We start from the raw sequence: 23,135 nt of genomic DNA, 5'->3' as shown, positions 1-23,135 counted from the left end.
CTGGATCATGGATTTCTTGCTTGATAGTAAGAACTTCTCTTTTCTCCTGTACAGTGCCATCTGCATCAAGAAATCTTGTGACTCGAGTTATGACGCGCGTTTTAGATTCGAACAAACCAACGTCTTGTAACGATATACTGTTTTTATTAGGCTCACCTCTTGTAAAGCTCAAAGAAGATTCACACGAACATTCTTTTACTACCATGTCCGGTTGTTCAAAACTTAATATCGCTCCATCTGGCAAATACTTTATAGAAATTGGTAAATCGTCTTTTGTCATGTTATGCTGGGATGCGGAGGGCGTGGCACTTACATCACCACCATTTGCCTCCTTCTTGTTCAAATTTAATATGTATCCAGCTCCAGGAATAGATGTTAATATTTTTTCAAATATGGACATTTGTGATTCCTTTAAATCACCATTCGATTTTTTTGCCTCTGTTGATCCGGTTCCTGGGTGGGTTTCCGGCTGAGTTACTGGGCGAGTTTTTACTCGATCAAAAACCCACTTAGTTTTGTTTTTTATTGCTTGGTTATCTTCTGGGCATGCGCAAGAAATGTCATTTGGATACCCTATTTCTGGACTTGCATGCTTTTTCCCTTGTGGTGAAACATCAGCAATAACCTCACAAGCACAAGTTTCGGCCGGTTTAATATTTTTTTTAGGCTGCGTTATGTTGTGTGTTTTTATGGGATGTTTCGGAGTTTTGGATAAATGTGGTAAATATGGAGGTTCTATTTTTTCTTGCTTTTGGTCATCTTCTGCACATTCACAGTCATTCTTGTGTGATTTTTTCGGAATATTCCCGAAACTATTTTTTATGTCTTGTGCACCGTTCTGTTCATTTTTCATCATGGCTTCTGTGAGCTTACACAGATCACACATGTCTTCTGGATCGCTGTCTCGGCATACTGAATTCGAGTTGGAGGAATTATAAGATAGGGTGCCAATATTCACTTCAACTTTTGATACTTTTGCCCCGACAGCTTTACTGAGAGGTTTAGGCTGAGTTACTGGGCGAGTTTTTACTCGATCAAAAACCCACTTAGTTTTGTTTTTTATTGCTTGGTTATCTTCTGGGCATGCGCAAGAATCGTCATGTGGATACCCTATTTCCGGACTTGCATGCTCTTTCCCTTGTGGTGAAACATCAGCAATAACCTCACAAGCGCAAGTTTCGGCCGGTTTAATATTTTTTTTAGGCTGCGTTATGTTGTGTGTTTTTATGGGATGTTTCGGAGTTTTGGGTAAATGTGGTAAATATGGAGGTTCTATTTTTTTGTCTTGCTTTTGGTCATCTTCTGTACATTCACAGTCATTCTTGTGTGATTTTTTCGGAATATTCCCGAAACTATTTTTTATGTCTTGTGCACCGTTCTGTTCATTTTTCATCATGGCTTCTGTGAGCTTACACAGATCACACATGTCTTCTGGATCGCTGTCTCGGCATACTGAATTCGAGTTGGAGGAATTATAAGATAGGGTGCCAATATTCACTTCAACTTTTGATACTTTTGCCCCGACAGCTTTACTGAGAGGTTTAGATTTTATAACTTGATAAACTGCACCAGATACCTTTGTTTGTTCAGGTAATACCAAGCTAGTAGCGCCCGGCAACGTACATGATTCAACTTTTGGGGTTTCATTTTTATTAGAGCAAGGAGATTTAGACATAACTTGATAAACTGTGCCAGACGACTTCATTTGTTCAGGAAACAACAAGCTATTCGTATCCGAAAGCATATTTGCTTCAACTTTTGATACTTTTGAGCTGCCATCATTATTATAGCAAGTAGAAGGAGGCGCTTGTTCAGAAAACAACAAGCTGGAAACACGTGACATCATAGTCGCTACAAAATTTGATGCTTTTGGGGTAACAGCTTTATTACAGCAGTTCATAACTTGGTAAACTGTACCAGATGACTTGGTTTGTTCAGGTAACAATAAATTTTTACCACCCGACGGCATACATGGGACAGGGTTTTTCTTGCTAGGATGATGGCCAGGTAACACATTGGACGAAGGGTCTGACTTAGATCCAGGCAAAATTTTAGCGCCACAAGCATCGCAAAGGTTCTTCTTAGTCATCTTAGATTTCCCTTTGAAAACAAATGTAAAATTACAACTGCAATCAGAGGACGGTTCAGCTGACTCAAAACATATTGTATAATCTTCTTGTTCTTGTTTTTCTTCAGATTGTTTTTTTTGTCTATCACAAAGATGTTTTTCGGAATTAGTACTTTGTACTTTCGTTAATTGCTTTTGATTAAATGAATTATGGTCAACACGACACATGTCGCAGTCATCAGTAGTCATAGAATTTTTGCTTTGATTAGTTTTTAAACAATCACAACATTTTACATCTGTCAAAGAAGCATATTTTACATCTGGCTTTGAATGTTTATTTTTTACCGGCATATTACAACAAGATACATTTGGTGATGGCTCCGATTCCAAAGAATGTTTGCTTTGCTTAGTTTTCAGTGAAGCACAACAATTTATATCTGGCTTTGAATGTTTATTTTTCACCGGCATATTACAACAAGATCCATTCGGTGATAGCTCAGACTCCATAGAATGTTTGCTTTGTTTCGTTTTCAAAGAAGCACAACATTTTACATCTGGCTTTGAATGGTTATTTTTTACCGGCATATTACAACAAAATAAATCTGGTGATGGCTCAGACTTCATTGTATGTTTGATATGTTTAGTTTTCGAAGAAGCACAACATTTTGCAACTGGCTTTGAATGGTTATTTTTTACCGGCATATTACAACAAGATCCATTTGGTGATAGCTCAAACTCCATAGAATGATTGCTTTGTTTAGTTTTTAAAGAAGCACAACATTTTACATCTGGCTTTGAATGTTTAATTTTTACCGGCATATTACAACAAGATACATTTGGTGATGGCTCAGAGTTCATAGAATGTTTGCTTTGTTTATTTTTTAAAGAAGCACAACATTTTACATCTGTCTTTGAATGGTTACTTTTTACTGGCATATTACAACAAGATACATTTGGTGATGGCTCAGATTCCATATAATGTTTGCTTTGTTTCGTTTTCAAAGAAGCACAACATTTTACATCTGGCTTTGAATAATTACTGGAATGATTACAACAAGACACATTTGGCGATGGCTCAGACTTCATAGTATGTTTGATATGTTTAGTTTTCGAAGAAGCACAACATTTTGCATCTGGCTTTGAAATGTTATTTTTTACCGGCATATTACAACAAGATCCATTTGGTGATGGCTCAAACTCCATAGAATATTTGCTTTGTTTAGTTTTTAAAGAAGCACAACATTTTACATCCGGCTTTGAGAGGTTATTTTTTACTGGCATATTACAACAAGATAAATTTGGTGATGGCTCAGACTTGCATTTTGGTAAAATTTGGGCAGAGCATGTATTTGTTTTTTTCTGTCTAGTTTTGTTTTCATCAGAGCAAAGTTTACATTTAGAATCTGAATGTAAGTCGAACATTTGTTGTTTCTTCCATTTTATAGCTGGCGCAGAACACAGTGAACAATTTTCATGCTCTGGTTTTGACTTAGAAGCCGTGCAACAATGCATTGATAATAATTTTTCTGCTTCAGAAATTTCTTGACGATGCTTTTCACAAAGCCTTTCTTCGTAGTTTCCACATCTGGAACATTTTTCATTTCCCTTGTGTTGAAATTCATTGTTGTCAATGTGGCACATATTACTTGACTGAAATTTTATGGATTGATTAGATTTTTGGCGTTCAGGAAGATGGTCGTCACACAAATCAGAAATGGAGTCAGTGTTTGAAGCAGTTTCAGAACAAGCGTTACATTCGGATCTTTGCTGTTTCTTTTTTAAAGATCTCTGTTTATGTTCTTTATCCTGCTTATTTTGTCTACATGACTCACATTGATTTTGATTTTTAATTAACTTGTTTTGTGAACATTTGTTAGTAACGTCAGGCTTTATACATTCTTTTAAATCACATTCATGTCTATTTTTATTGCCTGTTTTGGGTTCAGATGCACAGCAAGGGCCGAGTTGATTTGTTGATTGTGTTTTATGCATACATTGTTCGTCAGAATCTTCCGCAGCATGTTTGATTTTTATTATTTCTTTTACTTCTTGGATGGTACCATCAGGATTTAAGTATCTTGTGACTTTCGTTATAGTACGTATCGTTTTATAATTTTCATCAGACTTACAGCTATCGCAAGGAATAATTTCATTTCTCTCGAGAAGTTTAGGGGTTTTGTGATTTGAATGGTTACGGCAGCAATCGTCGTTTTCGATTTTGCTACTTTTTGCTGGTAATTCTGAGCAGTGATTACATTTCACATCAACGAGTGGTCTCATGCTATTATCAGCTCCACAATAATAGCAAACTAGATCTGCATTTAGCTTCGCTTTTTGAGCGTTATTTTGTATTGTTTTCCTGTTTCTAAGCGGTTTTTCTAAAAGTTTACAAGTTTGTATAAACTGGTCTATATCAATTTGTATAGACTCAGAATACTGATAGCAATCACATTTTACGGATGTTTGCTTGAACGATGAGGATAAATTATTAATTTCTTCACTATTCACTTTCTGGTTAGTTTTCAAAATCGAGAGAACTTGTTCAGGGCTAGGATTTACTGGTTTTTCTTTCCGTTCTTCAGCTGTTTGTATTACATTCAAAATATTAAATTTCTTTTGGTAATTTATATTACCTATATTTGACAATTTCTCCATGACATGTTCCTTTTTCTCAACGGCTGAACTTTTTGTTTTAACATCTTCAATAATTTGTTTATTTAACTGTGCAACAGCAAACGACACACGAGTGCTAATTAAGTCTTTCATATCTTTGTGAATAAATGTTTTTCTGTGGGACTCAAGGTTATAATCACCAAAAGTAACTGTGTTACGTTTTGTTGACGTCTTTACAGACTCAGAGTAATAATTTTGTTTCTTCATTTTTATTTCTTGTCTATCTAACAGGAACGTTATCATAAGTGACATTCTTCATTATAAGTTTTTTCGGAATCATGCTTCGATTCTACTAGGAGAACGTTGAAAAGACTAGAAGTTCTAGTAATATTATTAAATTGCTCTGAGTTTCCTTTCTTCCTTTCATGTGCATTTTTTACTTTTCGTGCTTTATTTACGTTAAAATTATCTTTTTTCTTCGATGTTTCTGATTTGATTCGACGTATATTTAATTTCCTTGTTTTGATAATTTTGCCGCAAACATCCCTAATGACAATTAATACATTTTCAATTGCATATAATTATCAATATCTCTTAAGAATAGCCCGTCACGAAATAATTTAATTTGTCATTTTTATATTAATATTAAGGATTTCATTTTTTTATTTCGTGACGAGACCACTTTTGAGAAATATTACTTGTAAAAATTGTGGTTATAGTAGAAAGCTGCCGATGGCCTTTTCCGTATACTTAAAAAATACCAAAAAAGATAATAAAATTATTCTCATTTAGACTACTGATTAGTAAAAATAGATGAATTGATCAATTTACGATAAAGGTATTTCTCAAAAAGTAATCACGTCACAAAATATACGATTACATATTTAATTTTAATTGTATCACTAAGGGCCAGTTGCATCAACCACATAAGGCAGTCACATAATCATCAAGTAGCAGGTCTTTGGAAATTTCCATACAAAAAATTGAGCGATTTCTGAATTGGAAAACGGTTTTTTAGTGCAGCTGACCTTCAGGCAGGATTAAAAGAAGAAGCATTTTTTTTATACGAATTACGCACGAAATCGAAGTCTAGAAAGGGGTCATATTGTTTAAAAGCTACGCTGTAGTGTCAAACTCCTACCTCGGAAGCAAGTTTTAGCTGTCTCGTAGAAACAAAAACTCCAGATTTGGAATGTACATCTGTCTATGTCTGTATAAAATATATGTAATGTTTTTCGTGTAACTTGTTGTTAATGTAACTGGTTTTTAATTAAGTATCCTCTTCGATAATCCCATTCATGTTTCTAGCTTTTAAATTTGTCCTGTTTTCTGTTTAAGTCCCTCATTTATTATTCGTTACTTTCGTCGGTAAACTTTAACATTTTCTTTGACCATGTTCGCAGTCAAATCTATATTTCTCTTTATTATGTTGTAGTTTTATTTATATTAAATGTGTCGCTTAACTTCAAAACTGGGTAAATCCATTCTGCTATAAGGTTGATTATCTTTCAGATCGTATTATTCATGTATGTTTATTAGTATTAAGATTATTTAACGTTTTCTATCACTCACTGCATCACCTACTCAAATCAGTTGTTTTTTGTGTCTTGTCTCCACTACCCAAAGGTTGTCTGGAAGATATCGCTCTTTAGCGATAAGACCGCCTGTTGTCTACCATAGTTAATTAAAGTTATGTGCTTTTTTTTTAATGTAATCTTGTTATATTGGTGAACAATAAAGAATATTTGTATTTGTATTCATACTAATATTATAAATGGGAAAGTGTGTGTGTCTGTTTGTTTGTCCGTCTTTCACGGCAAAACGGAACGACGAATCGACGTGATTTTTCAGGTGAATATAGTTGAGTTGTAGTTATAGTTGAGTTGAATATAGTTGGAGAGTGACATGGCCTACTTTTTGTCTCTTTCTAACGCGAGCGAAGCCGCGGGCAAAAACTAGTATTTTTTTTATATATTCAATTTTAAGCAGAATGGATTTACCCAGGTTTGAAGTTAAGCGACACAAATAAGGCTCTGGACGATAGAACAACAAAGAAAGAGTCTGTAAGAAAACCTGAAATGACAAACATGATCAAAGAACAGACTAGTGAAGTAAAAGTGACGAATAACAATGGGGCGAATTTAAAAACTGGATAAAACATCAATGAGTAAATTGTTGGTTATTTTGAGCAAATAAATAAGAACAGAAAGAGAAATGTCTATACATTTTTATTAAAAAAAAAGCTGTTCACCTATGTTAAACTAGAATTCAAATCCCTGATATCAAAATAATTAATTTCGAAACTGGTTAGAGAACTGTGCGCAAAATAAAGTTCTTCTGCTGATAAGCAATCGCGTAAAGTTGGGTGTATCATAGTAAAATCTTCTATGTAACATTCAGATTTTGCTTTAACGTTATTATTGAATCCTTTGTCATGTTCAACATTTAAAAACTTTATTGTACTAGATCCTCCTTTTCCCTCCGGTTGTTTAGTAATAATATCCTCCGTTTTAATGTCAATAACTTCATAGTCATCATAATATTTAGACAGTTCAAATTCGTTGAAATCTGCCATCGTACCCTGATCGAAAGTTTCTTCTTGAATGGTCGTAACTTCTACTTGTTCTTCAACTGTGCCGTCAGGTTTTAAGAATCGGTTAGTTCTGGTTATTTTACGAATTTTCTTTCCTACGGTCTCTTCAGCCTTAGTGTCAGACTTCTCACTTTTGCTATCGTCAGTATTTAGAACAACTTTTCGTTTTAGTTTCTCTACGTGTTCTTGAGGTTTCTCTTCGTGTTCTGTAGTTTTGATGTCAGTCGTTTCACTTGTTTCAATGACATTACCGAAAGAAACTTTTACGCTTGGTTTAATTGCAGGTTTTTCAATATTAATTTCAATAGCTGCATCTACTTTCTCAATATCAGTTACTACATAGTCATTATCAGGCTTCGATGATTTAAATTCGTCAAATGCATACATTTCAGACGGGTCGGAATTGAAATTTAATTCTTTAATAGTAGTTACATCTGTATTTTCTTGAACTGTGCCATCAGGGTTTAAAAATCGGTTAACTCTAGTGATTTTTCGTACTTTTGTTGCATGGCATTCGACATCGTCGGGATCTTTTTTTTCTCCACTTTACTTACGTCAGGAGACACACTTATCAGTGTAAAAGGTGAAGGTGCTTCAGGTTCAGCACAGCAGATATCACACAGTTCATCGGATTCCATTCTATAATCATCTACGCTGCTTCTGCAAAAGTCACATATGCTCGGGTCTGGCGAATGACTGTGGATCTGATAGTTATTGTTTTTTACAAAACCCATATATCTAACTTCTTCGACTATCGCCGATTTCTTTTCCTTTTTCCTACACCGCTGAAGATATTTAATAGTATCGCCACAAACATTTCTAAAACGTTCTATAGTGTTCGAATCTAGTTCGATATTCTTACTCAGTTCAATGACAGTATTTATTTGCTTGATCAATTCCAACTCAGACTTCATTTTCAAATGTATTTCTGTTTTATGTTGTCTCAATGTATTTTTATATTCATTGCATAATACTAAAAAATTATAAACTTTTTGCTGAAAAATATCATCGAGTAATTTTTCACCTTTTTTCAGTTCAAAATTAACATGAGGTTCAAGCATTGTCTCCATACACTGGCATTCTTTAATAAACATGCTAACTCTGGATTTTATACTTTGATCTTTTAAAATTACTTCTGATAATTCTTTTACGTCAGCAATTTGGTTTTTAAACAACCCTATAATACTATTTTTAGCAAGTAGATGGTTACTAATAATATTTATGTTTGATTCGTAACCCTGCATTCCTAGCAGTTTAAATATTGTCTCATTGGTTATTTTATCACTCGTTCCTGGAACTTCGCTAAGATTTATTATTAAATCAATGTCATTATCATCGATGTTATTATTGTCATTTGTTTTGACGAGTGTATTTCCTTTTGAAATGAGATTAGTTAATATGTCCTGAAGTTGATCAATGGTTTCAACTGAGATGTTAACGGATAGATCATTGTTGACATAATCAAATGATTTCTTAGCATCCATAGTGTATATATCTTTTCCAAGATTGTTCATTGCGTTAAATTATCTAGCTTCTAGTTGACTCTTTTTATTAGCATTCTGCAGTATTGAATATCTTATTATATTAATATCAATTGAAAGTTCTCGTCAGTTTAGCGAAATTCAAATAAGTTCTCTTAAATTGTTTGTATGTCCAAACTCTTCAATCGGCATCCTGTTGACAATGAATTTAGCTTTTTGTTAATATTCTTGCTGTTTTACTGCCGATGGATCTCCGCTACTTAAGTACTTTTATTTGTCAACTAAATGCACAGATTCTATTACGAGTAGATAAAAAACGTATCACAAACATTATTTCAAATTTAAGCAGAATGTACTTCTCGTTATACAATACTCATTTTATTACAAAATTAAGGGATACAATGGTTTATAAGCAAGTCTTATTGTTTGTTTTTCTTGGATATTCTCATTTGTTTTTTATCACGATCATCCCATTTTGTTTTCGTCGCGCATTCTTTATTTATCCCTTTCTTACAGTATTTTTTATTTGTCACTTTCGTTAGTTTTCTTTGTCATCTTTGTTGTTTGCCTATTTCTTATTTCAGCAGATTTGGTATTTTCACTCAAGTCAGTTTAATTTTTCACCGCTTTATCCAGTCAATTTTCTTTGTTTTAGACGTTCGTTTGTCAATTTCAAAAACATTGTACTCAATCAAAGAATTTTAGTGGTGGTTATAAGCATACGACCTCATGATAAACAGTCTCAGTAACCTATTGACGCCAGCAAATTTAAAAGAGAGATGAGTTTAAAGAGAATTAAAAATTGAGGTGAAACAATAGCCACAAACAGGCAGGTGAGTCAAAAAGGCAAAACAAAAATGAACTCTATTCAAAATTGTTGACAATGAACATGTAAAAACTTACATCGGAGAAAAATATTAGAGATAACATGACATCAATGATCACTAGTAGACAGAGAAAAGTATCGATACTAATTATTTTATCCATGATTACTTACAATAATGACCATTAACCATCAAATACGACCGACACATATCTAGCAATAATTTATTTGAAAAAACTTAGTCTCGTGTATTTTTTGTTTTACAAATCTGATCTTTTAAGAAATATCTTTCTCAAACGCATTGTATTTTATAGGTTCTCAGGTAATAGAATTTAGAAACGAACCCTGGATTGTTTTTATAACAAGTCCTTAAGTAGGCAGAAGGCATCCACCGGCAGCTTTCTAGTTTTAGAATCTAAGCTTAAAATTAAAGAATCTGGCCTTGAGGCCTTATAGATCTCTAACCTTTTAACCGCTTAAGTCACATACACACATACACATACAGTATACATTATCAAAATGTTAGAGGTACCTACAGATGTCTTGCAAAAAAGGGTTTCCTTCCATTTTTCCGGAAACGTTCGTATTTGTCATGCTAGTCCAGTCAATGTCAGTACATCTTGTACTGATTCTGACTGAAGTATCATGGCGCGTTTGTAAAGTATGAATTTTCTGAGATGAACTTTTCGCTTTAGCCGTAATCTGTTAAACAAAGGCCTTTGTGTGAACAATAGACACAAAGGCCTTTGTTTAACAGATTACGGCTAAAGTGAAAAGTTCATTTCAGAAATACTAGCAGCTAGCTCCCGTTTAAACGGCACGTGCTATAGTCTTAGTGTAGTTAAAAAGCAACTATCGTGATAGTAATAAGGTTCAAATCCATAAAAAGCCCTTTCGGAGATAACACGTTTTGTCATTTTCAAAAAAAGTTACCTGCATACTGCAAACTGTTTAATAAATTTGAACTTTATTGCTATCATGATAGTTGCTTTTTAAGTACACTGAGACTTTAGCACGTGCTGTGGAAACGGGAGCTAGCCGCAGTGAATAATAGAAACAAAGGCCTTTGTTTAACAGATTACGGCAAAAGCGAAACGTTCATCTCAGAAAATTCATACTATACGTTTCCGTACAATACGAAGGCAAATCTTTACATGAAAAAACGTAAAGGATCAGAAGTATTAAAAAATCCCACGTTTTAAAAAGTAAAAACCAATAAAAACACAAATGGAGCCATTTTGTCAGATTGCGGCTAAGAAAGCTGAATATTTTGTGACTACTGCGGTTATAAGGTAAAAGAGTTGGTCCTTGTCAGAAATAGACGGTCAACCAAACCTTGGCACTAAAAGGAGTGGAATTCCTTGCCGGCGGCTATATTTCCCAGCTCATATAACCCGGCAACCTTCAAATCAAGAGTGAACAGGCATTTTCTGGGCGAGCTCACTCCATCGTAGGCCACGTCTTTGCCTTTGGCTAGTCTGTGGTCAAGAGTAAGCCCGTTTATAGAAATGCACATTTTCTATGAGAATTTTAATACATTTTTATGTGTGTTATGGGTAATATTTTACCTAGATATTTTTCCAGCACGAACGAAGTGACACTAGTGACTTCCTTCCGATAGTAATATTTATAATACTTACGTCATTCATTATTGCCGTGGAACTGAATCTTGAGTAGTTTCATGTGCTCTGCCTACCCGGTTTTGGGTACCTAATATACGCTTGAATAGAGGTTAACATTAATGTTTTATACAAATGTCACATTTGAAAATAGATGGACAATAATAATAAAACGAACCATATTTTAAGAGTTAACTTACATAGTATTAAAGATTTTAGAGATTTTTTATTAGAGGTAATTAATAATCTTATATAGGGCTATTTATCAATAAAAGGAATGTCGATGTTGTTTAACCCCCGACGCAAAAACGACGGGGTGTTTGACGGGGTAAGTAATACGAGATATAAGAACGTATCGTATATTACTTATAATATATACGCTCACTTTGTATAAGCTTGTTCAGCATAACGTTCACTGGTTATAATGCTCAAAATCGATAAAAGCAAATCATATAATTTCGAAGTGGATAATGTTTATTCTCTATAATATCGGTGTATATAAAGATTAATGTATATAACGTTAGGGATACCTAATATTTATAACATATATTAATCAATTATTCTATCATCAAAATGTGTAATGTTCATAATATCTAAGATCTATGTTTATAACGTTTGGGATACCTAATATTAATAAAATATATTTTTCAATTAATCTACCTCTAAAATTAAAAGGCGTAATGTTCATTCTGTGTGTAAGATTTTAAATGCATAATAACCTAACGTAACCCACTTTCTTAGCAACAGTTTTGTGTGCGGGTCGCAGTTCTAACCTAACCTAAACCTACTCTCTTAGCAACAGTTTTGTGTGAGGGTCGCAGTTGTAACCTAACCTAAACCTACTTTCTTAGCAACAGTTTTGTGTGAGGGTCGCAGTTGTAACCTAACCTAAACCTACTCTCTTAGCAACAGTTTTGTATGGGGGTCGCAGTTCTAACCTAACCTAAACCTACTTTCTTAGCAACAGTTTTGTGTGGGGGTCGCAGTTCTAACCTAACCTAAACCTACTCTATTAGCAACAGTTTTGTGTGGGGGTCGCAGTTCTAACCTAACCTAAACCTACTTTCTTAGCAACACAGTTTAGTGTGGGGGTCGCAGTTCTAACCTAACCTAAACCTACTTTCTTAGCAACAGTTTTGTGTGGGGGTCGCAGTTCTAACCTAACCTAAACCTACTCTCTTAGCAACAGTTTTGTGTGGGGGTCGCAGTTCTAACCTAACTTAAACCTACTTTCTTAGCAACAGTTTTGTGTGGGGGTCGCAGTTCTAATCTAACCTAAGCCTACTTTCTTAGCAACAGTTTTGTGTGGGGTCGCAGTTCTAACTTAACCTAAACCTACTATCTTAGCAACAATTTTGTGTGGAGGTCGCAGTTCTAACCTAACCTAAACCTACTTTATTAGCAACAGTTTTGTGTGGGGGTCGCAGTTCTAACCTAACCTAAACCTACTCTCTTAGCAACAGTTTTGTATGGGGGTCGCAGTTCTAACCTAACCTAAACCTACTTTCTTAGCAATAGTTTTGTGTGGGGGTCGCAGTTCTAACCTGACTTAAACCTACTTTCTTAGCAACAGTTAAATGTTATATATGGAGAACGGTATGGTATATAAACTGATATTAAGCTAATATAATCGTTATATTAAGTAATGTTATTTATGGTGGACGGTATACTTAGTGTATGGTATATAAACTGAAATTAGCTAATTTAAACATTATATTAAGAAATGTTATGCATGGTGAACGGTATACGTAGTGTATGGTATATAAACTGAAATTAAGTAACGTAAACGATATATTAAAAAACGTTATGTAAAATTAATATTATGGCAATTAAGCGTTATTTCTTACAAAAGTATTGATTTTGGTGTTATATCTAACGTTCATTATTGCTGCTGAACGTTAGTAACATGAAATTATATATATTAACGTTATATCTCGTGGGACGCACCCGTTTGACGTGTCTGTCTGTGTGTGTGTCTGTCTGTGGCATCGTAGCTCCCAAACGGATTAGGACTTAGTTTTTTTCTGTCTGAAAGCGGAGTTAGTCGGGAGTGTTCTTAGCCTTTTTTTTTTTTTTTATACCACGTCGGTGGCAAACAGGTATACGGCCCGCCTGATGGAAAGCGGTCACCGTAACCTATGGACGCCCGCAACTCAAGGGGTGTCACGTGCGCGTTGCCGACCCATTAGAAACTTGTACACTCCTTTTTTGAAGAACCCCATACTGTAGTTCATCGGGAATACCTCGACAGGGAGCTCATTCCACAGCCGGAGCGTTCGTGGGAGGAAATTCCTCTGAAACCGCACGGTGCGCGACCATTTAGGTTGCAAGGTGTGTGGATGAGCGCCCTGTCGATGGCGAGCGGTGCGATGATGAAAAGTGGCCGTTGGCATCATGTCAAACAGTTCTTCAGAACACAACCCATTGTACAGGCGATAGAACACACATAAGGAGGCGAAGTCCCTCCTTAGACTTAAGGGTTCAATACCGCCTGTGAGTTTGGGATCGTCGACAATTCGTACAGCGCGTCTCTGGATCGAGTCAAAGGGTCCAAGCTGGTATCCAGGTGCTCCTGCCCAAAGGTGACAGCAGTACTCCATGTGGGGTCTAACTTGCGACTTGTACAAGAGCAGTCTTTGCCCCGGAGTAAAGTATCCCCTCGCTCTGTTGAGCACACCGAGCTTTTTGGATGCCAACGCAGCTTTCCCTTCCAAGTGACAACGGAATTGGACGCTACTCGAAATGTCGACTCCGAGGATCCCAATACTTCCTGACAAGGTAAGGGCTGTGCCTTGAAACTGTGGAACCACAGTAAATGGGGTTTTCTTAGCGGTGAACGCACACACCTGTGTCTTAGTGGGATTGAAACAGACTAGGTTGTCCCGACCCCACACCGAGACTCCGGACAGAATCCTCTCGATGTCCGACACAAGCTTTTCACGACTTTCTAGCACCACTGAACGAGGGATATTAGCACGGCCCGTGTAAAATGTATCCCCAGTACTGTCATCCGCATAGCAATGGATGTCGCCGATAGACAACATGTCATTGATATGCAGCAAGAACAGCGTTGGGGATAGCACAGAACCTTGCGGGACGCCAGCGTTTATGTCCATGCTATCGGAGCAGCTACCGTCTACTACGGCTCGTATGCGTCTGCCGGACAAAAAGCTGGCAATCCATTTGCATAATCCCTCGGGCAGTCCATAAGATGGTAACTTCGACAAAAGGCCCCTATGCCAGACCCGATCAAATGCCTTCGCTATATCTAGGCTAACTGCCAATGCCTCACCTTGACTCTCAATGGCCGAAGCCCAGCGGTGAGTTAGATACACTAGAAGATCACCAGTAGAGCGACCGTGGCGAAAGCCATACTGGCGGTCGCTTATTAGATCGTGTTCTTCTAGGTATCCAAGGAGCTTCGAGTTAATTACACGCTCCATGACCTTAGAGAGAAGGGAGGTAATAGCGATAGGCCTATAGTTTGATGGATCCGATCTGTCGCCCTTTTTTGGGACAGGGTGCACAAGGGCCGTTTTCCACGAAGATGGAACTTCCCGTTTGCTAATAGAAAGCGTGAAGAGATGCGTTAGCACGGGACACAACTCTGGAGCACAGCGTTTGAGCACAACTGCAGGTATGCCGTCTGGCCCGCTCGACTTGTGAACGTTTAAGGACAGTAGCTCCCGCCGAACATCCTTCTGGGAGATGCGGATTTCCGGCATGGAGTGTGCGCACCGCGGTATGGTAGGTGGCACGGTGCTACCGTCATCGCTCACAGTCGAGTTCGAGGCAAAAAGAGTACCTAGAAGATCGGCTTTCTCTTTTGCACTATGGACCAGATTACCGTCAGCATTTCGCAGTGGTGGTAAAGACGACCGACAAAAGTTCCCCTCGGCAGCTTTGGCAAGAGACCAGAAAGCGCGACTCCCGGATGGGTAGCCTGCGAGTTTCTCACCAAATCTGCCGACAAAATCGAACTTTGCTCTGGCAATAGCTTTTTTACTAGACCTCGAGGCAGCGTTCAGCTTACGTTTCACATCAGTAACGTTCGGATCCTTATCAGCTACGGCCTTGGTCCAAGCCCTGTAAGCGGCTTGCTTACGTGTTGTAGCTTCCTTACAGGGCCGGTTAAACCAAGGTCGCTTCTTTGCTCCTGCAGCGACTAACGAGTTGGGAATGAAACAATCCATTCCCAGCTGTATTGTCTCAGCGACATTTGTCGCACAGGAGTCTGGATCATCTGATGCGAAACAAAGCTGCCTCCATGGGTACGAAGCGTAAAACTCTCGCAATCCGTCCCAATCTGCTGACCCGTACTGCCAAACGCGACGTAGGCTAGTTGGCCGCGGTGGATCAGGCCGCGCGCAAGGCGCTTTAGTCCGGACGAGACAGTGATCGGACGAGCCGAGAGGTGCATTCACTGTGACGGAATATCCGTCCGGACGCGTGGTCAGCAGGAGGTCCAGTAAAGAGCTCGTATGGTCCTCGATGTCTGGTATTCTCGTGGGAGAATGTACCAGTTGTGAGAGCCCATAGGCCAGAGAAAATTCATGAGCAGACCTTCCCGCAAAGTCGGTGGACCGAGAACCAAGCCACTCAATGTGATGGGCGTTAAAGTCCCCCAAAATCACCAGCTCTGCGGATGGGTACTGCTCAAGAACTCTGTCGGACGTCAATTGTAGGTGCTCGAAGAGTCGGTTTGTCTCCGTGTTGCCGCTATGAGACCTGTATAGGCACGCGTAGACACGGGTGTGGCCGCCGTAGTCCACACGCACCCACAGAACTGACAGGTCCCGGTCTTCAAAGGCTTGAAGACGGCGACAGCATATATCCCGCCGGGCGTACACACATACACCGGCGCGTCTCATGAACTTATGTTCAAGTGTATAGCCGGGGTACGATAGGTATGATGTGTCCGTCGGGCAGGATATCTGCGTCTCCGTGAGGAACAGTAAGGTCGGCTGCGCAGTCTCCAAATAGCAGTGGACTGCGTTCAGGTTGGAGTGTATACCCCTGATGTTGCAGAAATCCACTTGCGTGGATAGAGATTCCGCTGATGGACCAAACTTTCTTTTTCTACGAGCCATTTTTTTTTTTTTTTTGTGTACTTATTTCTAAGGAGGGTTAGAGGTGCCGACGACTCAAAGGACAATAGACGGAACAAATCTGGCGGGGGACTATGCAGGTAGTGCGGTCTGCAGGCACGGCGTACGGAAGGGCCCCCGGTCCCCCCCTGTGGCAGCAGCCGAGTCCACTCCGGTCTCCTTCTCCGGCACGACCTCTACCCCAGGGATTTTTCGCAGGTTGGTGGTTCAGCCTCCCAAGGCGGAGATTAAGGTAATCCCTGGGTTCGGGAACCCTACTGACCTGCGGGCGGCCAGCGGTCAGCCGTTTCACCGGGTCTCCCTGATAGCCGAGCCTGCAGTCCGCGCCTACACAGACCGAAGCCAGTATTATTAGTTCCGTGGGTCCTCCAGTCGTCAGCACACCATACCCTCGTTGAGCTCTGGCAGCCTTACTCACCAGCAGGAACACAACACTATGAGTAGGGTCTAGTGCTATTTGGCTGCGGTCTTCTGTAAGGCGGAGGTACTTCCCCAGTTGGGCTCTGCTCTAGGTTCGAGCGAGATGATATACGCTGTGCTGTGCCCTACCACACAGAGCGGGATATCATTCGCTGTGCCCTACCTCTAGGTAGTCCAGCACCAGCAAAGTGCAAAAATGAAAATGAAAATGAAAATGAAAATGAAATATTTATTTTTCAAGTAGGCATATTACAATGCGCATATGAACGTCAAATAAAGCTACGCCGGCTCTAACCCTACGCCTCAGCCTCGAGAAGATTTCAGTCCCCCTCAGTTGGGAGGGGGTATCCACTATGGGACCGGCAAGAAACTCGGCGGGCAACTTCTTTTCAAAACATTACATCTTATAATTAACATGCATTAAATAACAACATACAATTTAACATGCAAAAGTATTCATCAAAGAATATGAACAGACTAGGTACTCTATGGAAATCAATTTCAATAAATTATATTATTGCTTAATAATACGTCGTTCTTCTTCAGAGAAAACATATCAAATTGTCATAGAAGAAAAAGATAATATGAATCTCAATATCATTAAATATGTAATTTACCTACACAACATAAAATATTTGATGTGCTTTCTTATCTGTCAAATTTTGACAGACAAACATGCATGGCCCGAACCAGAAACTACAAAAAACGAATAGCAATTAAAATAATTGTATTATGTATAGAGGACACAGTTCAGATAAGAAAGCACATCAAATATTTTATGTTGTGTAGGTAAATTACATATTTAATGATATTGAGATTCATATTATCTTTTTCTTCTATGACAATTTGATATGTTTTCTCTGAAGAAGAACGACGTATTATTAAGCAATAATATAATTTATTGAAATTGATTTCCATAGAGTACCTAGTCTGTTATATATGGATATCAGAATTCTTAGTGAAACAGTCTAAATTCTTAACAACATAAATTATACTATCATAAATGTATTGGGAAGCTACAGTTAAGATATTAATTTCTTTGAAGAGTTCTCTTACTGATTCACGTGTTCCTAAGTTGTAAATAGAACGAATGGCTCTCTTTTGTAATACAAAGATAGTCTGTATGTCAGCTGCTTTGCCCCAAACCAGAATACCGTATGACATTACACTGTGAAAATAACTATGATACACTAGGCGAGCTGTCTCAAAAATAAAAAGAGGACAAAAAATGCTTCATTAGGCTACCTACCCCCTATTTCAACCCTAACGTGTGATACATTTTTAACAGGTATTTAAAGATGAATAGGGGTTTACTAAAGACATTTTTGGTAATGTTAATATTTTCGGAATAATCGCTCCAAAACAAAAGACAAATGTCCCCCCCCCCCCCTCTAACTTTTGACCCATAACTTTAAAAAATATAAAAAAAATCTCAGAAGTAGAACTTTATGAACCCTTTCTAGGATTTTTTTTTGATTTTTTTTTGAACTTGATTGGTTAAACAGTTTTTGAAAAAAAATTATATAACTATTTCTGAAGTAAGTTTGTAATTTCACCGTATAAGCAGGTGTTTATTGTATCTAAACTACGGAACCCTAAACTGAGCGTGACCCGACACGCTCTTGGCCGGTTTTTATATGATTATCACCTTGGCTAAACCTGCAGGATTACAATAATATACTCTGTCAAACAAGTCTGTCAGTAATTATAAGAACAAAGAAAACTATAGGTATCCTTTTCTATAGCACCCTAAGGGTCCCCCCACATCTAGCGTCTCGCGAGCGTCGCGTCGGGCCAACTGTATGGGTAAAGCCTGACGCCGCGTCGACGTCGCGTCGACGCGGCGTTTTTTTCATACAGTTGGCCCGACGCGACGCTCGCGAGACGCTAGATGTGGGGGGACCCTAAAGAAAAGGATGCATATAGTTTTCTTTGTTCTTATTTACTGACAGACTTGTTGGACAAAGTATAACTACATAATACAGTTTCACAAAAAAGAGTAGAAATGAAAACTATTTTTTTTTATTATGGCAACACTAACTTTTCTCATACGAATGAAACTCAATAGTTGCCACATGCACTAATGTCTAAAACAATGAGCGCCTCTCACCATCAAACGTTACAGTTTGGCGAGGATTCCTGTAAAACTGTTAATTATAAGTTTTTTTTGTGAATAAAAAAAAAACGAATTTCATAGAAGGTGGCTTCCCTATTATTTTCTTCTCTTTTTTGCCAGGCTGAATGTTTGATCAAACATAACGTAAGCCTTTCGACAAACTTACATAGTGTTTATATCGAATGGGGTCAAATTATATTTCGTCAACTTTACATGTCACCAACGGATCGTTGAATCAGCTAAAGTTCATGATACGCCTACGATTTTACGAATCATCGAATTTAACAATCGGCCTGTGTATAACACAAAAGTCAGCCAGATCGTTAAATCAGCCATATCGTAAAATCAGTTTGAATCTGAATTCTCTTGCTATATACTTCTGCCGGATTCAACAATTCGCCGAAGGTATAAAATCGCACTCACTTGTTAGTCGCGTCATGCGATTCCTCCAAGCTCCTGTAGTTGGACCGCAGCTGCTCGATGTAGATCATCTTGCGCAGGAGTTCGTGCCAAGTCTTCTTGGCTTCGGCTACTAGTTCGCCGCCCTGCCCGATGCCGAGAAGGGGATACGAGTCGGGGCAGTTCTGAAAATCACATTAAGGTATTATGAGGGCTGCTACTTATGTATCTGGAAAACAAAAAACTAAGAAATATCTAGCCTCCAAATCTCCAGCCTGCGGCTGTCGCGAGTTATTAACACTCGTAGACAAAATCCCCCTTACCTCCCTTGTTGCATAATATACTATTATTGCCTTCATATTTGTTAGACAAGACGAATGGTGCACTTTTTAACCGCCGCCCCAAATCTCAAGCAAGGTGGTTCTCAATTCGTGTGTATGTTTTTTTTTAAATGTTTGTTCCACAATATCTCCGTCGTTACTGGACCGATTTTTTTTAAATTAAATGCATACAGATTGGTCCCATTTTTATCAGAACCCAGTTCTGATGATGGGATCCTGGAGAAATCGAGGGAACTCCTCAAATCTGAACGGCACACTTATAGTGACTTTGGTATTTTTATAAGAACAGCATGCACTTACGTCCAGAACAGTACCATTTGGTGCAGTGGAACTGCTGATGAAGATCAGAACGGAACTTCTTAAATCTGAACGGCACGTTTATAATGACTTTTGTATTTTTATAAGAACAGCTTGCGTTTACGTTCAGAACAGTGGTATTTAGTGCAGTGGAATTTCTGACGATGATCAGAACGGAACTCCTCAAATCTGAACGCCACATTTATAGTGACTACCGTATTTTTATAGGAACAGCATGCATTTTAGTTCATAACAGTCACATTTATTTGTAAGGAGATTAAATTTTTTCTCTTTGTTATGCTTACATATTGAGTTTTCAAATTTTGTCAAGCTCGATTTCTTATAATCGGATATCGGATTCATGAGGAATTGAGGAAACTTCAAACCTTAACGGTATACGTATATTCATTTGTGTTTCCATCAAATAATCAAAGATTTTCATTAAAAGCAGATTTAAAAAATACCTACACATTTTTACATAATCCAACATTCGGAAGTACATTTCAGCAGAATCACAAAAGCGAGGTTTTTTTCTTAAAAATTATCAATTCTTATTGTTGCATTTTTCATAGCACTTTTTCATTCTGATTGTGGTGTTGGATGTGTGTGGGAATTAGTCCGGTTTCCTCACAATCGACGTTTTCCTTCACCGAAAAGCGACTGGTAAAATATCAAATGACATGTCGCACATAAGTTCCGAAAAACTCATTGGTACGGGCCCCGGTTCGAACCCGCGACCACCGGAAGTCGCACGCTCTTACCGCTAGGCCACCAGCGCTTTTTAAGGCGGTCGACCAGTGTTTGACTTTAAATATTTGTACAAAGCGCGAAACTTAAAGCTCGGCCACACATGCGCGTTTTGAGAGCATAGGCGGAGCGTTAGCGGAGCGCAATGATAGCGGTGCGCTGGAAGAACGCTGGCGTTGCGCCCAGCGGACGCCGGCGGGAACTAACGAACGCGTATTGCGAACGGAAATACGCGCGTTCCACTCCGCTGACGCTACGCTTTCAAAACGCTTCATGTGTAGCGGAGGCTTTAGAGAGTTAATACTTACATCTTCGATCGCAAATAAAGCTATCCTGCAGCCAGCTATACTCTTGGTGGTCCTGCCAACAGTCACGCACGCCTGCAGACAAACAAACGTGTTATAATCAAAATTATACACCGGGTTGAGGTACGTTATTTCTTAGACTATCAGTGTAAACAGAGTTATTTTTTGCCATAGGTCAAGTACAAAAACTTACAATTTTGGGAAAATTCTCGATGACCATTCTGTTCATGTTTGGAAAGAAGTAGCGACACCTAGCCAGCACGATGAACGCGTCGGCCACTTGCTCGGAGAACGCCGCGTATTGCCTGCAACAGAATAACCACAATAACTAATAAGTAGTTATTTGTTGTTACAAGGGGGCAAAGTTGTATTTTAACGTCGAGTGTAAGTGAAAGGATTATATAGTTGAACCACGAACGAAGCGAGTGGTTCGAGAATAGAATCCTGAGCGAGTTTTTTAACACACGAGAAGTAAAATACATTTGTACCCGAGTGTAACACAAAACTTTTCCCCTCACTACAGCGAGGAAAGTACAACGCAAAAAATGCATTTATCACTGCTTCCAGTAGTTCCACAGGTGGTAAATCATCTTTATTACATTACCTAGATTCACCTACTTTTATAAATTTTAAAGCAGTTAATTTGACTTTATTCAAAGTCAAATTACTTTACCCACTAGTGGATACAATGCGTTTTTACCCGCTGGTATTAAGGGACAAAACACGTGTTTACGAGCTAGTTAGGGGAAAATATTTTGACGCATACAAAGTGAATCTTGGCCTTAAATGACAGATCGCCACCCTGTCCCGATCCTGCGCAGCCTCCTGCCACACCTCGGACACTGGCGATCAAATATATGAAAGAGGCGCGTTCCTAGCACACATTCTAAGCTCGTGTAGGTGAACGCGTACCATGCTTGTATGAGTGAGATATGACAGGTTGACTGTTCGCGTTTTTGACAGGCGGTAACTGTGAGGTAACCGAGAGGGGGTGGGCGGCGCTTTCAGCGGGGAGCGGAAGTGGCCATACTGTACGATAGTACTCTTTATTGTACTGTGCTCCTGCCATCACTGACGGAGCTAACACAGATCCAACTACCAGCAGGTCGACTCAAGAACGCTCTCACCAGACCGCACCATCGCTTCCGACCGTGAAGTCTGTGAAGAACCAGCCAACTTTCGCCGATGATATTGGGTTAAGCTACTAACTCCTCGATCTCGATGTTGTATTGTACTCACACGGCCAGTTCCTTGGCGATCTTGCGCAGCTCAGCGCCCGTGGCCAAACCGCTCCTACAAGAGTCTCCTGCCTGTATTGCATTGTATTGTATTGTACACACACGGTCTAATAACGGACGGTCATAAGGTCTAGTTACCCTTCGGGGAAGGTCAGATGGCAGTCGCTTTCGTAAAACTAGGATTAGTTGCCAAAGCGGACCCCAGGCTCCCATGAGCCGTGGCAAATACCGGGATACCGCAAGGGGAATGATGTATTGTACTCACACGGCCAGTTCCTTGGCGATCTTGCCACAGTATAATAAAGAGTACGATCGTACAGTATGGCCACTCCCGCTCCCCGCTGAAAGTGCCGCCCACCCCCTCTCGGTTACCTCACAGTTACCGCCTGTCAAAAACGCGACCAGTCGACCTGTCATATTTCACTCATACAAGCATAGCACGCGTTCACCTACACGAGCTTAGACTGTGTGCTAGGAACGCGCCTCTTTCATATATTTGATCACCAGTGTCCGAGGTGTGATCTTGCGCAGCTCAGCGTTGTATTGTATTGTACTCACACGGCCAGTTCCTTGGCGATCTTGCGCAGCTCAGCGCCCGTAGCCAAGGCGCTCCACTGCATGAGTCGTCTGCCACTCTGCGCTGTTAGTAGGCGATTCCTCATCTGTTGGAGGGAGATTAGGGAGGGCAGGACAGGGAAACGGGTCTTGCCTGCTGTCTCGGCATTATCATCTGGAAAGAAACGCATGTAAATAAATAATATAATAAAATCTTATTTCAATTCAACCAGTATAAGTTTGTTTCTGCGATTCGGAAAAGCACCAATTCTAATTCTTACACGTTTGAATTTTGAATGTTAACTATCTCCATTTTTAGGGTTCCGTAGTCAACAAGGAACCCTTATAGTTTCGCCATGTCTGTCTGTCCGTCCGTCCGTCTGTCCGTCCGCGGATAATCTCAGTAACCGTA

At 39.0% G+C, this 23,135-nt stretch overlaps 1 protein-coding gene across 1 annotated transcript in view; it reads right to left on the bottom strand.

Moving 5' to 3' along the window:
- Positions 1–8,889: 8,889 nt before the first annotated feature.
- LOC125238769 (V-type proton ATPase subunit D-like) overlaps positions 8,890–23,135 on the bottom strand; it is a 29,813-nt gene continuing 15,567 nt past the window's right edge. Inside the window, exons 2-6 of the mRNA XM_048146203.1 lie at positions 22,727–22,898; positions 21,124–21,235; positions 20,934–21,005; positions 19,265–19,425; positions 8,890–8,948 (exon numbers count right to left, since the gene is read on the bottom strand). Of these exons, the coding sequence (XP_048002160.1) occupies positions 8,897–8,948; positions 19,265–19,425; positions 20,934–21,005; positions 21,124–21,235; positions 22,727–22,898 (569 nt within the window). The 3' untranslated portion in view covers positions 8,890–8,896. The remainder of the gene's footprint in view (positions 8,949–19,264; positions 19,426–20,933; positions 21,006–21,123; positions 21,236–22,726; positions 22,899–23,135) is intronic.

Source organism: Leguminivora glycinivorella, chromosome 24 (genome assembly GCF_023078275.1).
Source record: "Leguminivora glycinivorella isolate SPB_JAAS2020 chromosome 24, LegGlyc_1.1, whole genome shotgun sequence".
Classification (NCBI taxonomy): Eukaryota; Metazoa; Arthropoda; class Insecta; order Lepidoptera; family Tortricidae; genus Leguminivora; species Leguminivora glycinivorella.
This window is presented reverse-complemented; position numbering and strand designations above follow the sequence as displayed.